The following is an 18,549-nucleotide window of genomic DNA, read 5'->3' on the forward strand; positions in this document are numbered from 1 at the left end:
TAATGCGAAACATCTCCACTGACCGGGAAAACTTTATCTAGAAACGCAGAGGCGAAGTCTTATGGAGAAGTTAGTCGCCATCCTCCAAAGTCTGGAAGTACGGGCTCGGCACACAAGTTTTCGCAAACTTCGACAGCGCATAACTCAACACTCGGCACGTTAGTATTGAAAGGGTATTATTTCACAGTTTAAAGAAAAACATCTGCGAAAAAAGCACAATGGAAAATATATTTCATAGTAGTTTGTCAGAAGGGTGGCCTGCAGACATGTAAACAAATTTAAAAACTTATTACATGTAATAGATGGTCGATAGATATTCGCCGAATATGTCGTAACAATATGCGCTCGAGGAACTACTCGAAGTTAAGTCACGATGAGAAATGTTCATGACTTTTTTCAGACGCGAGAGAGTAGTAAGAAATTGTGACCATTTGAACGTGTACAAGTTGGAGTTGTTATATGGAGTAGTATAAATTGCATTTCACTTGTAGAAAGGGACAAAACTTTGATAGTATCAGCGTTCATATGCAAATCTTCAGATTCAAAAACTCGAGTTGGTTTTTATTATTGGCGTCAAGCTTTTTAGTTTAAAGTCTTAAATTTGCCAATGACAAGTACTATTTTCCATGATTATTAATTTCCCGTAGCGTAGTTATAGTAATGGGCTGAAAATCGAAAATGAAAATTTCTACATATCTTTACGTTTCAGGGGTTTCTGAACAATTTGGCATACTACAGAAAAAATGATGTGTGTTTTGTGTGTGTGTTTTGTATGTTCGCATTTTTTCGTCTACGTTTTCGGGTGCACGGATCAACGGATTTGAATGGTTCAAAAAATATTCGATTCTTATTGATAGAGAGATGTGCTGATTACTTTTTGGCAAAGGCAGGTCGTGTTTTTGAGTGAACGGAGTATCAGATTTGAATGATCTAAATAACATTCAATTTATAATGATTGGGAAAAAAAGTTATTAGTTTTTGACAAAGGCAGGTCCAGCAATCTCGAAGATACACAGCTAAATGTACAAAAAATGGCAGTTTTGGAGAGAACTAAGCGTTCGATTTGAATCATTCAAAAAACTTTCTGCTTGATTTAACAAAATAATTATTTTTTTCAAAAAAAAAAAAATTGTATGTTGAAAATATTTCAGATTTTAATTTTAATTCTAACAATAGTTCTGAACCTCACTTATAAACAAGTAATTTTAATTTTGTAATTCAGTTTATATAATTCATGTAAATATTAGACAATGTTACAGTATTTATTTAGACTGAAATAATTGAATAACTTAATTCAATCGTAACATTTTTTAAAATTGTCAGCAAGCATTGAAATTTCAAGAAAATATAGAATTAGCAAATCGGATTTTTTATAAAAAACAAGCTTCTCCTTCGGGAATTAGGAAGAATGCTATTAAACTAGTGTATATAGAGTTCTTATTGGATATCTGAGCTAACCAGAAAAAAATTGTTTTTCTAAGACACCTACTTAACTATAGACATCAACATTGTATAATGTTGGAATCATGTATTTCAATTGAAGCCAACGAAATCTTGAATATGTGCGTATGATGTATTTTATTTATTAACTTAGTTAAAAAAACTGCTTCAAAAATTACAATATTTTTATAAATCTATTTTGTAATTTAGGACAGTATCTTATTTATTAAATTAGCTAGAAAACCTTAATTTTTCAACATACAATGTTTTATGTTGACAATTTTTTTACAATGTTTATTAAATGGTCTTTCCCCTAAAATCCCCTAAATTTAGATTAAATTGTTGATAAAGGTAGACCAGTTTTCAAACTTGTTTGAGATGTAGACCTCTGGCGTATTGATTTGCTTTTGGAGAGGTACCCTTCTATCGACTTACTTATGAATTTTTAAATGCACTGAAAATTATTAATGAAAACTTAATCCATCCATATAGTTCATACTTTCAATAATTGATATTTTAATTAATTTGCAAAAAAATAAATTTAGCATTAAGTAAATAATTTGTTTTATCATCGAAGTATTAATATACTATGGATCGTCACATTTCGTGGATGCGATCAATTTTTTGCGCCGACTACCCCTTGAATGTTGTCATAGTCCCTAAGGGTAAATATAGACCTACGATGTAAGAATTGATATAGACCATTTTTTTGATCACTGCAATCACTGAATTTGGACCAATGATGATTTTGAAGCTTTTAAGTGCAGTGTCATTATCATTGCTTTAGAATATTCTATTTGATTATTAATTACAAATTTAAAATCTGATTATTGACTTATTATTTAAAATACAGAAAATTGCAGCAACTTGCTCAAAAAAACACAAAGCAGAATGTATTACAAGTATATTATCTAATTATTGAAGTTAAAATTGATTATTTAAACCAATTTGTGTATATACTTAAACAATACAAACAGAGTATTTCATAGTTCTCAAATAACAAAATGTTTCAGAAATTCAGCGAATTACGTTATGAATTTTAGCTGAAAGTCTTGCAATTAAATATTATAAAACCAGTTGTGTATGGCATCGTGCCTTAAGGCAAATTGCTGAAACTTCCTGTAATCTAACTTAATTTTCGAGGAGTATTAAATATTTTAGAATATGTTATCATAAGTACTATAACATTGTCTAATATTTATAAAAATTATATAAACTGAATTACAAAGGTAAAATTATTTGAATCATATAAGTGAGCTTTAGAACTTGAAAATATGAATTATTTTCGATATGAGAGAAAAAACAAAAATTGAAAAAGCAATTATTTTGTCGAAACAAGCAGAAAGTTTTTTGAATCATTCAAATCGGATGCTTAATCCTCTCAAAAACTGCAATTTTTTGCACATTTATCTCCGTAACCCAAAATGGCTTGACCTGCCTTTGCCAATAAGTAAAGACCACTTCTCCCAATCATTACCAATTGAATGATTTTTGAATCATTCAAGATGGATACTCCGTTCTCTCATAGCTTCGATTTCTATTTTCTGCACTCTTGCTCCGTATCCCCGTATCGGCTGGGCTTGCCCTTGCCAAAAACCAATTAGCATATCTCCTTATCAATAGGAATCGAATGTTTTTTGAACTATTCAAATCGGTTGATACGTAAAAATGCAGACAAACAAAACATAAACACACATCCATTTTGAAAAAAACATCATTATCAGATTTTATCCAACATTAATTTAATGGATATGCAAAAATTTTCATTTTGATTTTCGGTCTCATTACTAGAACTACCCTACGGTATAATAATAAGTATTTAGTAGGTTTGAAAATCCAATCATAATTCGAGTTAATGAGATAATTTAATCATAAAAATAGTTCCGTAGTTGGTTTGCGCATTAGGATGAACGGCTTTTAATCAGTAGTCAACCGTGGCTAATTCATGTTTATGGGATCGTAACTCGCAACACTAACCTCAATTTTGCGACCGGTGGAGAACGTGTGTAACATGCCTCTCCGGCCGTGGTGAGGGCGGAGAGCGGCTCATGAATTTGCCACTAATTTATATCGCAGTGGATTTTGCTACGGTTTGTGTAATTACTCGGACGCTCTGAATACCTGCAACTGCACAACACGTAATAGGTAATAAAGTGGCGATAGCATGATTTATTTATTTCTGTGTGGATTCAAACTCCATGCAGTGCACTCCACGCGATATAAGGGAAATGCGGACCAAATGGTATATATGAACAAAATGACATTGTAGAATTATTTAAAAAGTGGACAGTTTTAGTAATGTTTCAGTAAGATAAAATAATTGTTGCAGCTGCCGAAATAAAAAAAAACTAGTGGGGTGCAAGGCAAATTGCTGGAACTTTCCGTACCGTAACGAAATGTTCGAGGAATTCTGAATGATTTCAAATAGATTATTATAAATATTATAGCATTGTCTAATATTTATAAGAATTATATAAACTGAATCGCAAAGTTGAAATTATTTGTTTAAAGTATATTAGAACTATAGTCAAAATTAAAAATAAAATCTGAATTATTTTAGATATACAAAAAAAAATTTTTTTTTGAAAAAAAAAATGAAAAAAAATGTTGAAACAAAAAAATGTTTTTTTAAAATCAATTATTTTGTTAAAAAAAAGCAGAAAGTTCTTTGGATCATTTAAATCGGACGCTTAGTTCTTTTAAAAACTGCCATTTTTTACACATTTAGCTCCGTATCATCCAAATGGTTGAGCCTGCCTTTGCCAAAAACTTACAACCACTTCTCCCAATCATTTCTAATTGAATGTTTTTTCGATCATTCAAATCGGATGCTCCGTTCTCTCAAAAACACTTCTATTTTTTGCACTCTTTGCTCTTTATCTCTGTAACTGCTGAACCTGCCTTTGCCAAAAACTAATCAGCACATCTCCCTATCAATAGGAATCAAATGTTTTTTGAACCATTCAAATCGGTTGATCCGTACGCCCGAAAACGTGAACAAAAAATTGTATCCAAACATACATACACACACATACACATCCATTTTTTCTGAAGTATGGCAAAATGTTCACAAACCTTCAAAGTGAAGAAATGTAAAAATTTTCAGTTTCGATTTTTAGACGATTACAATAACTTACCCTACGGAAATTTAATTCTTTCATTAATTACAATCTGTTTTCTGTTACACATAAAAAAGACATTCATTAATTTTGGGGATATATGGATAATTAACATGTGTTCTAAAAAGTTACTTATTAGTAGGCCTTCTAAATATTGATAAATAAGTGAAATTAAATTGCTGTGATATGAAAAAAAATAAGAATTAAAAAATTAGCGCTTTCTTTTCAGGAATTCTATGTCGCGCTTTTTCAATAGTTTTCTGACCAAAAAAAAGTAAAAAATTATTACAATTCATTTTTTATATTCTCGATTTTTTTAAAAATGGTTAAAATTGGAATTTGTAGATGCATAATTGTAGTTCTAAATTGTAGCTCTACTAAAGAGACAGAAGTTGACAAATCGTGAGTATTATTATATAGAATAAGTCAGTTATATGAGAAAAACGAGTTAGGCAGAAGATGGAATCAGATGAGGATTATTGCGGTCAAACAACTATGTCTATAAAAAAACATTCAAATTGTGAAACATTTACTTATAGATATATAGTAACTCTCCATATGACTACTACTGAAATGGCAATCAATGGTATCATAACCAACCAAATAGGACCACAATGGACCTGGGCTACGTAATCAAATTTACACTCTTGCAATATTACCATCAATGGAATAACATCATGTAGTACAAGCACATAAATAATTATTTATAATTAAATAATCTGTGTTTATCTGCACATATATTGTTGAATAGTTAAGCTTTAAAAATATCTAAAAAACAAAAAAATCGATTTTCCAAAAACTCTAGACACGAATACCCTCTTAAATAAAACTCTCAGCCCACGATATATACCTCAGCTAGATTAGTTGTCCACTCAGTGGAGTGGTATCTATTGTACTTTTTAAACATCAGCCAATTTATTTATGTGTGTGTATGAGTGTGTGTAAATATGTATACCTGTGTCAGTGAGTATAAACATAAGCACAATAACTCATAAAAATTTTGTAAATTCAGATTGCTATTGAATAAAGTATAAAAAACTGATTGATTACATAATGTACACTATTTTTATGAAGATAATATAATACATTAGCCTAAAAAGTAATTACAATCCTGACACAACTTGAAACCCATTGTTTTAAAGCACAAAAGTATATTCTGAGAGTGATTTTCTCATGTTTTTGGAGAGCATGTTTATTGATATTCATAATTAATTCAAATTAAATCAATTAACTCATGACAGTGACAGTGACAGTGACATGATTTCGATTAATTTTATTGCGATAATAGGTGTCTGATAGAATTTTTGTTTATTAATGATTTTTGTTTATTACGGACAAAATGACATACAACTGGCAAAATTACATAGTAAGACAATGAAAAAAAAAGAAATCTGTCAAAGGTGATTGGCTTTTGACTCCTTGTCTCTACAAAAAAATATTGCTAAAAGCAAACCAAAAGATCCACCTGTACAATTAAGAGACTTGCTTCAAGCCCCGGTAAAATTAAGAGTGTTTCAAAACCCTTTTTTTATAGCTGAGCCAGGTTGGTTACGATGTATGAATAGTACCCTTTGGGTTCATGTGCTCATGCACCAAAGAAGACCAAATGATTTTTTTGTGAACTGCTTTCTTAATAATTAGCGTTTCGGTATATATAAACAAATTGGTTCTTGTAATGTTAAATTTTTTATCAATAATGATGTTATTATATCTTTCATTTAATTGAAATGCTTTGTTCTTGGTATTCAAGAAATCAAAGATGAGTAAAAATAATTGAAACTGGTTATAGCAACATCGAATAAATAAATATCATTTTATAACTTACCACCATGTCAGTTTGTCCGTACTTCCCCTACATGCGAACTCTACCCAGGAATTGTATTCAGTATTCACACTAATCATTTCCGTTCTGACGAAGGCCTGAAGGGTAATTAACAAACATATATACAAATGTTTGCTTTGATAAATAACATTTAGTGAGCACGTATGCAATTGATAAATTATAATTAGTTACGTGGGCGTATAATAATTGACAAATTTATTTGACATCACATCATATCAATGTTATTTTAATCTTAATTTATAGATTAATAATATAATATATTAATTAATAATTAATAATAATAAAATAAATATATATATATATATATATATATACATATGATTTAGTTGTTAATTTTGATGTTGAGATATATGAGTAAGTTCTTGTGTCATTCAAACTAACATTTTTCTCTTAACATCATACAAAAAATTATAAAAAATTCATGGTGTTGACAAGTTTGTTGTATAAATGTGAGTGCTAATTTATAGTGCTGTGTACACTTCTCTAGATGTAACCTACCAACGTTAATATCCATTGATGATGACATTGAATTGAATGTCGAAACGTTTGGAATTAAAGATTAATTTATAAATCTGCTTTTTATTCTTTGATGTATCGCCCCACAAGAACTTACTCATATATATATATATATATATATATATATATATATATATATATATTCATATATATTATATATTACTCATATATATTAGGGTGGTCCTTAATATGGACATTTTCAAATTTTCTTGTTCCCAAGGGCTCAAATGGTTTCAAATTGAAAAAAAATAATTCTCTCACAGTTTTAGCTCTCAATATTAACTTTTAGATAGTGCGCAATTCAATCAAACTTCGTATGGAAAAGTTTTCAAACTTGTTTTTAGATGTAATTTAGCGAACAAATGAATGAGTGCAAATAACCGTAACTGTTTCATTTAAATATTTTGTTAATACCTGGATATTTGAAAATCAGGTCAATTGAAATAATTATCGCATTTTTTAATAGAACGATCTTAGATAACAGGGTCTTTCCGATCCAACTTCATATCATACAAGTGACGTTGCAGCTTATGTGCAAAACGCCTGAATGCACAGCAAATACATGACATTTTGACAGTTTAGTATAATTCGGTAGCAATGTATGCGAGTTAAGGTGTAACACGGCAATAACATTGGTCTGTTATGCGGCAGAATCGGTCCCATAATGTATAAAAATACCAACCATGCAGCATTTTTAAAAATGTCATGAAAAATACAATATCATACCACAAATAAAAGCACATTCGATACTTCACAATCCGATGCTCTTGTGACAACCTCAAATCGATGACCCAAACGGGTTGTATGGGCCGTATCAAATTCTCGGCGTGTTGCCTCGATGTCAGCGCGATGCAGTATCGTTCAACAATTTGCAATATATCACCATCGAGCAATATGAAATGCATATTTATTTAGCAATTTACTCCGTATCTTCGTTAGAATTGAGTTGGTATTCAAGCTCGTAATACCGCAAATTCAACAGAGGCATGACATGGTGTCAATATTGTTAGATAGGTCTTGACAAATTGTCAAATTTGCAATAGATGAAAGATTAAAATATGAATCTTATAATAATATTATACCTACTAATAATATAATATGCTGGAAAAACTATTGTATTCTATATTATTAACATATTTAATTGGGTTGTTTTGGTATTTGGTACGTAAAGCCTTTTAGCTTTTTCTACAATCTAGCTAGAAATTGTAATATAAAATACACTACAAGTTTGTATTAAAAAACTTCTCAAAGACAAATACGGTTGAATTTTGATTTGTGAAATGATTTGCACTTCAACTCAAATCAGGAAAGTTTTAGTGCGACAGATATTCCCTTGACATTTCACACAGTAGTTCATAAATGAACTGTTATCAATTGAAAACATATTTTGATTTTCGAATAAAGTTTCCGATATGAGATTGCCAAAATGTGTACATAGTGTCATACATTTCAGAGGAGCTTGAAATTCAGAGGAGCATATTGCAATTATCCAAGAAACAATATCAAAATTAAAAAAATGATAATGTTACAATGTGAGCATGTTACAAACGTACTGTTTCTCATTAAAATTTAAGGAGCATCCACAAAGCAACTAGTGATGCATGGCATCGTGCCTTGAGGCAAATTGCTGAAACTTCCCAAACCAAAAGTTATTTTTTTTTAATAAGAATAAAATTTTTGAAAAAATTCAGTTTTTGTAAAAAAAAAACTTTTTGGAAAAAATGTTTTCTTCATTTCGAAATATGTTGGAAATTCAGAACTTTTTTTCAAAGCAGTTGTACTGCTTTAACTGCATAAAGACAAATTATCAAAGCGCGTAAGCGCCGCGTCGCCGTCTAATGGACAAACGATGTTACGGAACCCATAAAAATGTAAACAAAATTTATACGTATAATTGCCTACTGCTTATGTCTAATGATCAATTTTGACCGCCAAATGGCATTTTTTCATTTTTTTACTAGATCTCCGAAACCGCTTGTCCTCCCTTCTCAATAAAATTCAATCACTTCTTCATCTTGTCAATACAAGTAAAATGTTTTCTGAATTATTGAAATCGGACCCTCCGTTCTCTTGAAAACCAAGTTATCGTTTTTGATACTTCTGGCCCCCTATCTTCGAAACGACTAGATCTGCCTTTACCAAAAACTAATCAGCACGTCTCCTTAACAATAGGAATCGAATATTTTTTGAATTATTGAAATCGGGTGGACCGTATTCCTGAAATCGTCGACGAAAATTTGTATCCGCACTAAGGTATTCCAAAATGTTCAGAAACCTCTGAAGCGGAAATATATGCAAACATTTTCTTTTTTTTTTTGCGATTACTATAACTTACCCTACGGAAAATTTAAAATAATTATGAATAAATAAAACGTAACATTGCATATATAGAACTAGCGGTAACTATAGAAATTGCTGGAAATTTCGCTATCGTAATGTTCGAGGAATATTAAATTCGTAATGTTCGAGGAATATTATATGTTTTCTAATATAGATTTATATATTCTTATAAAATATATAATATATATTCATAAGAATTATATAAACTGAATTGCAAAGTTAAAATTATTTATTTAAAATATATAAGAGAGCTTTAGAATTTTAGCGTGAATTAAAATTAAAATCTGAATTATTTTCGATATACAAAAAAAATATGAATTTTTTTTTTCCAGAACCAATTGTTTGCCAAATCGCATGCTTAGTTCTCTCAAAAACTGCCATTTTTTGTACTTTTAGCTCTGTATCTTCGAAAATGGCTAGACCTGTGTTTGCCAAAAACAAATCATCTCCCTATCAATAGGAATCGAATGTTTGAACAAACCAAATCAGTTGACCCGTGCGTCCGAGAATGTGGATAAAAGAATGCGGACCTATGAAACACACACACACACTCACACATCCATTTATTTTAAGGTATTTGAAAATTTTGGAATTGGAAAATTCTGAAACGTGAAGATATACAAAATTTTATTTTCGAGTTTTGGCACATTACTATAATTTATTCTACGGGAAGTTAATTACTAGTGTGAATATAACTAATAAGAACTGCGTTTCTTCATATCTCCAAAATGACTGAATCTGCCTTTTTCAAAAACTAATCAGCACATCTCGCCCTCAGGACGAATACAATGTCTTTTACAATGTTCTGGCAAAAACCAAATTTCATTTCTGCACCCTTTTCGTCCTGTGCCTCGAAAATCAAAATGGACTTGCCTAATCCAAAAATATATCAACACGTCTCCTCGGGAACAGGAGTCCTATGTTTTTAAATCGTTCAAATCGCTTCACCTCCTTTGTATCCACACAAAACACATACACACACATATATCATTTATGTGTTATTTTAATTTTAATTTAATTACCTTTCATTTTTATCACAAGTTCGGAATATTATTCCCAACCATGTGATTCTATTCCACGATTATGTAATTCATATACATTTCCAGTCATATAGTTAAAATGCACAACGATAAAAGCAAGAAAGCATAAAATCTATTTTATATATTGTTAAACGCAAATGACGGTTGTGGAACAGAACAAAAACATTTCGCAATTCTCTACATTTTACCGAGTCGCTACTTCGCCGCCGAGTTATATTGCTAATTTGATGTTGGGTTAGGCCCCTGGGTTAATATTATTGGCGGCGTCCCTCGTTCGTGCTAGATTAGAGGGTAACTTTTCTTTTCACGTCCTTGAACGCTCATAACCCTCGTTCGAAAGGAACAAAAATATGTCGTATATGAAATTGCTCTAAAGTTAAATGATAGAGATATAGAAATGAAAGTGGTGCTAGCAATTGCACAAAAAAAAATACAATTGAAAATTTTGTAAATATAAATAACAGAGATAAGAGTAGCAGTTGCATTACTAATTAGATGAACTTAAGTTTCATGAAGGTTCATTTCTAACAAATTATTATAAATTATAATTACATTTCATAAATATAATATAAATATTATTACAGAATTATTATAATTGATACTGCACATTTGAAATATTTATTAACATCCCGTAGGGTAAGTTATAGTAATCTCAAAAAAATTAAAAATGAAAACGTTTTAAAAGTTACTGAACATTTTGAAAGAAAAAAAATGTATGTGTGTGTATGTATTTTTTGATACAATTTTTTGTGATGACTGATTTTGTTCCTCGAATATTTAATTCTGATACAGAAAGTTCCAGCAATTTGCCTCAAGGCGCGATGACACAAGACTAGTATAAAACAAATCAAGATGAATAATTATTAATTTCATCAATCCATCAGTTTCAATTCAGAATCCAAATATTTGAACTATACGACATGACACAAAAACAAAAGCGAATTGATTGTTTCTTACAATAGTGTTCATACAATTATATCTTGAGAATCTATAATTACCAAGCATTTCCATATTGAGAAATTATATTCTAAATCTCCTGCATTTTGATATTAAGAATTTTTATATGATGAGTAATTTAAAGTAGCTTTTTAGACAATTAACGTTAAAATAAGTTCGAATATGAGTGTTTGATTGTGCATAGAAAGTTATTTTCTGTTGCTTTTTCATGACGTATAAAATACCTGAGGTTTTGAATATTTTATGACATTTAATATCATTTTTATTGTTTATAAATATTTAATCAAATATCAATAATCGGAATTGTGCTGATTTTCAACTCATAAACTTGCAACACTCTAAAACGTGAAGATATACAAAAAAATTCATTTTCGAATGTCTTTTGTATCAATCAAAGCGGTTGCTACGTTCCGGAAAAAAATAAATTTCATGTTTGCACCCTTTTTGCTCCTAGACGGCTGGACCAGTCTATTCCAAATACAATGGATATTGAACTTATGGTGACTTCTATCAACAAAAAGTTTATATTAAATATAAAATTATATCCGAATTGGTTATCAGTATATGTCTGTTTCGAGAAAAGAGAGTGTATATTGAAACATGAATTAGGGTATTAGCATGCAAATATTGGCAAAACATTTGTTCGTCGATATTTATTACGTGCTGCAAGTTATGAAATTACATTAAAGGGCCAATACCCGAATAATTTATAAAATAATAATTATAATTCTTGGATAACATAATATTTTGTATGAGAATTTTTTTTTATAGATAGCATTTCATAAAAAAGTAATAGGTAGCCCACACTACATCATTGTAACCACTTTTCCTCAAATAAAATCTGATTATTTTGTGGTTTAAAAGGACTCATAAATAGGATATTTCTTCTAAATCTATTTGTGAGCGAAGTTAGACCAATTGATTTAAGTTCAAATTTATAAAGTACATTAAATGCCCTCCACGTTTAACAGAGATTTATCAGTTAACCTACCGCCGATATGATATCAGAAATGCATTGATTTTTGGTGGTAATTCGGTATTTGATCATATAGTTTCCACCTAATTATCCAAAACTTCTTACAAGTTCCAATTTCTTAATAACCCCACATATAACCTAAATTCAACAGTATATATTTCGCCAATAATATAATAAAAATGCCTTGAATTTTGGTGGTAATTTGATATTTGATCATACAGTTCCACATAATTATCCAAAACTTTATACGGGGTCCCATTTCTTAATAACCCCACATATAACCATCCCACATATACCCTAAATTTAAAATTTTTCCTGCCGCTGCCAATGACAAATATTAGAAATGCCTTGATTTTTGGTGGTAATTTGGTATTTGATCATACAGTTTTCACATAATTATCCAAAACTTCATACTAATAACCCTGCATATAACCTAAATTTAACAGTTTACCTACCGCCAAAAAGACGTTAGTTAGAAAGGCTTTAATTTTTGGTGGTAATTTGGTATTTGATCATACAGTATCTACGAAATTATCAAAAACTTCATACAGGTTCCCATTTCTTAATATCCCTACATACAACCTAAATTTAACACGCCATGCTTTGATTTTTCGTGGTTATTTGGTATTTGATCATACAGTTTCCACATAATTATCCAAAACTTCACACAGGTTCCCATTTCTTAATGAAAGCATAACTAACCGCTGGTATGTGCTTTGCATACTGTACTCTGAACGCACTGCATATACATGTACATTACCTGGAGCAACTTGAGCGCAGTCGGCACACAATGCAGCACATGAACGTTTATTAGCTTATATTATTTTAACACAAACAGTGAGACGCTCCTGAGTTGTGGAACGAAGTGAAACTTTGGCGGTTTACGATTTGCAGTTTTGGGTTTATTTGCTTTCTTATGGGCGCGTTTTATGGTGTTGCTGATTAGGGTGGAATTGTAACGATGAATCCGAATGGTGTCTTTTACCCAAACATTTCGGCACTAGATTACGTACGCCCAGGCGACTAGCGCGAGGGCAACGTTTATGATAATCACTTAACGCCGCAGCCACCACCGAATACAATAGCATCGGTTTAAAGAATTTGATTCTGGAAGATAGCCAAAGTTTCTTGGTAATGGATATATAGAAACATGTTCTTTAATACCGTCGGAGAAGTTCAGCGTAATTGCTTGGTTTATAAAGCAGTATATTCATGATAAACAAACTTTGTATAATTTGGTTTGTTGTAAAATTTGGGAATATCAATGCAAGGCCAAATAATCTGTTCAATAAATAGTCGATCATCCAAGCAGTATTAGTTAAGTAGTTAAGCTGGCGGCCATTCGGTATCAGAGTGATTTAGACCATCGAAGGGCAAACAATATTATTCTAATAAAGATAAGATTTAGTAAAAACTGCGAGAGGCATACACTTTAATAAATTGAATTATTGTTTCACAACCCATTATATTACTTTGTCAAATAAATAAATTAATAACTAAAAATAAATTCTGAGCAACCTTTGGCAATTTCCCAATGCGATTCATTACATGGAAAAATAAATAATAATATTTGACTAAAAAAATTGTAGAAGCCTGATATGTGCCCAACATATAAGATGAATATTGCAGCATTATTATAGAGTATTCAAATTGGTAAAAGCTGAAAACAGAATATTTAGAAACATGTTCTTTAATACTTGTGGATGTTGCTAAGCGTATCTGTTTAATTTGCAGAACAACGTTTTCAAGGTTAGCAATAATCGTATAATTAAATTTGCTTTTAAACAATATTTACAAATTAGGTCGTAAAATTAATTAAATCGTGAGGCTCGAATTATTAAAATATCAGACAAAATTTTGCTTCTTGAATGATGAAATGAGAATGTAATTTGAAGATTAACTCTTTATTTGAAAATATAAGCACTTTAATACACATATTCCAAAAACTGCTATCCAAATATGTTTGGTAATCGGGGCTTAAAGGTCTGCGGGTAAAGTGGTCTACTACCATTATCTCTTATTAATGTGAACCAAGTCAAGAAAAGCCATTTTGCAAGAGATGAAATGAATATTTATTCCAAGTGCTAATGAATATTTCTGACGCAATACCAGATCAAGGTTATATACCATGAGATCTTTAAAAAAAATCTGTATTCTCTGAATAATGTAGCTTTTAAAAGTGAAAAGAAAACATTCGCATTCGTATTTGCTCCGCATATGCGGTTAAAAGAGGCAGGTGGCTAATTTTATAAAAACTAGTGAAAAACCAAATTTCTATAATTTAGAAGTAATTTGGAAATTCACTGCATCTTGTTTGATACGGTTATGTGTTGTGATATAGATCATTTTATTTAATCAATATAATTACTGTAAGTCAAATTAAACCTTTGTTTCTCGCTCTACCCCTTTACTCTGATAAATGTGTAGATTCATATAAGATAAAAGAATGTAGTTTAACAAAATAATAGGATTAAAGCAAAAGATTAATGTCAACAAATAATATTCAAAATTATTTCTTGAGCATATAAAGAAAGTTTTATGAGATTTTATTAACATTTTCTACAAACTTTGATGAATATAAAACAAGAACAGCAAAAAATGTAATAATATATCCGAGAACGTACAATTCAAAAGATTTCTCTCGAGAAAAACAAAGAAGCCGTATCTCTCGAAGTCATGCACGGTGAAGAGAAGTTATTAAATACAATTGTATTTATTATACTCGGAACAAAAATATGATTTATAACACAATCATGTGAAACAATAAATCCTCAACAACGGTTCTGTGCAGAATATACCGCCGTAATAACAAGAGACTGTACCGGCTGCAATGATTACCGCCAACTTTTATTATTCTCTTATAATAATTTATTTAAGTGAGTTTAATGGAGCGATAGTAATATATAAGTTATCTCTTGTTGTGCGGTTTGTTCTGCAGAAAAATTCATTTCAGAGCTTATATCTTCTGCAATTGCAGCACGTAGACGTACGGAGTAGTGTTCTGTAATATCATTCAACACAAATATAAAGCTACATGAAGTCAAAGGAAAGACTTGAATGTTTGTTATGAAAATAGTTAAGAACAGAGAAGTGTAGTAATAAACAGGGCATAACTGAATTTGTAATATTATAGCACTATATAAAAGCAACAAAAATTTAACTACTACTATTTGCAACTGAATTATATGAATGTTTGTTCTGTATAGGTGTTTTTAAACAGCAATCTGAATGTGTTTTTTTGTACTTAACTTAGTATTTCGAGAAGGTATTTCAAAGAATATTGTCTTTCTATTGAGATTGTATTAGATTTATTACTACTATTTATATAAATATATATTACAGCTTCAAATTATTTTTGAGATCTACAATTACGAGTACAAATCTGATATCATAATTAAGGCCAAATTATATGGATGCATTATTATGAAGAACAGGTAATTTTGTTTTATGTCATATTATTAAAAGTTTTTTATGATATGAATGAAATACGAATGTGGTGACATGTTATATAGTAAATTATTATACTTTATTATACGGCTTTATAGCAACCATAAAATGTATCAAAAACAGAAATGAATATATTTATATGCTGTATATAGTACTACTCTTATTTATATCAAATAATAATTGATTTAAATTAACAGTTATAATTAGTTAAGATTATGACAACTTTTAATTTAAATTTTTAATTTACCGTATTCTTATATATAAGAATTAGGTTTTAGTTAACACTATTAGACAGTCTCTAAATTTTTCTTGTTAATATAAACAAAAATATTGTTTTTATTTATTATATTAAAAAATGTGTACAAAAGTCCTTATTATTGGTACGAAGTTTGATCCCCATCCGTCTATTATTTTTTTTATATAATAATAGTAATAGTAATAATATTTTTTTTATATATAGCGTGTTCCGCTATTTCTCCAATGAAAAACAAATCGCATAGAGGCTTTGTTTTAAATTTTGTGTTTTAAACAGAATTTATATAGTTATGAATATTGACACATTAAGAATTTGATAAATATGATATGGAAAAAATGATAAATATGGATCTGTTCTTCTAGTGTATACGTGGAGGATCTGTTCTACGCGTTCTACGAGTGTTGAACTATTTTCAAAAATTTTACCGGAAAAAGTTGGCGAAAATTATCCATGAAAAAGTAAATTTGGATAAAAGATGATGTATGAAATGTAGGTAAATCCAGTCGTAAGATAGCAGAATGGTGCTCTGCCGAGATGAGCCGAAACCAAGACCTTGACTTTTGACAACATCGAAGTTGGTCAAAATTTGAAGTTACAGAGCTGATGTTGTTGATTGCAGTGATCTTGTGCACTCAATAGTTCCAAATGGTTTTATTGTGAATAACTCAAATAATTTCAAATGGTTTTGTTGTGAATATGATACATTATTCGAAAGTTATGCGGCATTCAGAGAGATTGTGCATGGAAAACGTCTCAATTTGTGGAAAGAAAATAGATAGATCTTGAAAAGGCACCGTCGCATAAGGATCATATTGTGAACGTAAACGCTTTTGCAACAAATTTGCAAATAAATGTGAAATATAGTACAACCACCGTCCACACATGTAATATATTTCTTTCACACAAACAACTCAACTGCCATTCATAGGACACCGCTTTGGATCGATAAAATGCTACTAATTGTACGAAAAAATCAGTCAAGAAGCTAAATGCAATACCTTCATAGACATTTAAAAAGTGCGATTGTATTAATTGTTGGCGTGTGTTTATTACTCATAAAACAATTCCCATACTTAGTTGACAGGAGTATATATATATATATTATATATTATATATATATATATATATATATATACGATATATATATATAGGATAAGGTTGCACAGCCCTGGCGCACTACGTCAGGTTGCGCGTCCCTGCCATGCACCGTTATCCTCTATGGTATAAAACCACAGCGCAGCAATACTCGGCCCTTCACTTGCCTACCGGAGCACGCAGTGGACACAAGGAAGAGAAGAAGATAGTACCCTACTTGCTACATTGACCCCTGACGTGAGAATAGTCGAGCATGTCAAAACCGGATAAGCCAGAGCAAATATCTTTCCCGCCATCGCAGGTCGAAAGAGTCGGTGTCAAAGTTCCGCCATTTTGGCCTGAAAAGGCTCAGCTATGGTTTGCTCAACTCGAGGGACAATTTGCGCTTTCGAATATATCAGCTGACACTACAAAGTTTTATGTAGCAATCGCATACTTAGAGACGCAATACGCAGCCGAGGTTGAAGACATTATTTTGAAACCACCAACAGAGAATAAGTATGAAACACTGAAATGTACTCTCATCAAGAGAGTATCGATGTCAGAAGATCGCAAGTTAGAACAGTTACTGGACAGAGAAGAAATCGGCGACAGACGACCATCGCAGTTTTTGCGTCATTTGCGCGCACTAGGCGGGTCAAAAGTCGACGATAGTATTCTCAAGATATTGTGGATCAGGCGGCTACCAGAAAATATTCAAGCCATAATTTCGGCACACGACCATCTCGAGTTGGATAAAATAGCAGACATGGCAGATAAAATCGCCGATATATGTTGCAGCATCAAATCCAAGGAGTTAGTAAACAAATGCCATCCACGTCCAAAGAAATGAATCATACCATTTCAGAACAAATTTTGGAGCTTCAAAACCAGAACGCTACATTAAATTCAAAGATTGACTGTTAGCTAAACAAGTTGAAGCCCTCACCCAAGCCAAGTACCGAACCTTACCATCGAGGTCGAAGGTCGTGCATCCATCTCCACGTGGCTATTGCCAGTACCACTCAAGATTTGGAGCTAAAGCACGGAAGTGTAATGAACCTTGTTCATTTAAATCTTTAAACTTAAACGACAGTCAATGAATGCGGCGCATGACTGTCAATTAATTAGTTCAACAAGCCGCCTATTAGTTGTTGACAAAGCATCTAAACAAGAATTTTTAGTCGACACGGGCGCGGATCTTTGTGTATACCCTCGCAGAAAACTGAAAGGGCAGCATCCGCGTACCGAATATACGTTATATACGGCAAATGGTGCGAAAATGGCGACCTATGGGACAGTACAATTAATTTTGACTTCTGCCTTAAAATGAATTTTTCTTGGAAGTTTGTGATAGCCGACGTCGAAAAACCCATTATTGGAGCAGATTTCTTATCATTTTATAACTTATTGGTAGATCTGCGCAACAAACGGCTTCTAGAGGGAGATACAAAAGCACAAATGATGGGAAAAGTAACAGATGCAGTCGTCCCAACTGTTAAAACCTGCGAAAGGAGCACCACAGCCTATTGCAAGAATTT

The 18,549-nt window shown here is 31.1% G+C and overlaps 1 protein-coding gene across 1 annotated transcript; it reads left to right on the forward strand.

Moving 5' to 3' along the window:
* Positions 1 to 17,282: 17,282 nt before the first annotated feature.
* On the forward strand, positions 17,283 to 17,861 carry LOC113365290. Its single transcript, XM_026606877.1, has one exon. The coding sequence runs from the start codon at positions 17,283 to 17,285 to the stop codon at positions 17,859 to 17,861; it is 579 nt and encodes a 192-aa protein (XP_026462662.1).
* Positions 17,862 to 18,549: the final 688 nt, after the last annotated feature.

This window comes from Ctenocephalides felis, unplaced genomic scaffold (genome assembly GCF_003426905.1).
Source record: "Ctenocephalides felis isolate EL2017-DRISC unplaced genomic scaffold, ASM342690v1 CF-g0.4_SCAFFOLD_00856, whole genome shotgun sequence".
In the NCBI taxonomy this organism is placed as follows: domain Eukaryota; kingdom Metazoa; phylum Arthropoda; class Insecta; order Siphonaptera; family Pulicidae; genus Ctenocephalides; species Ctenocephalides felis.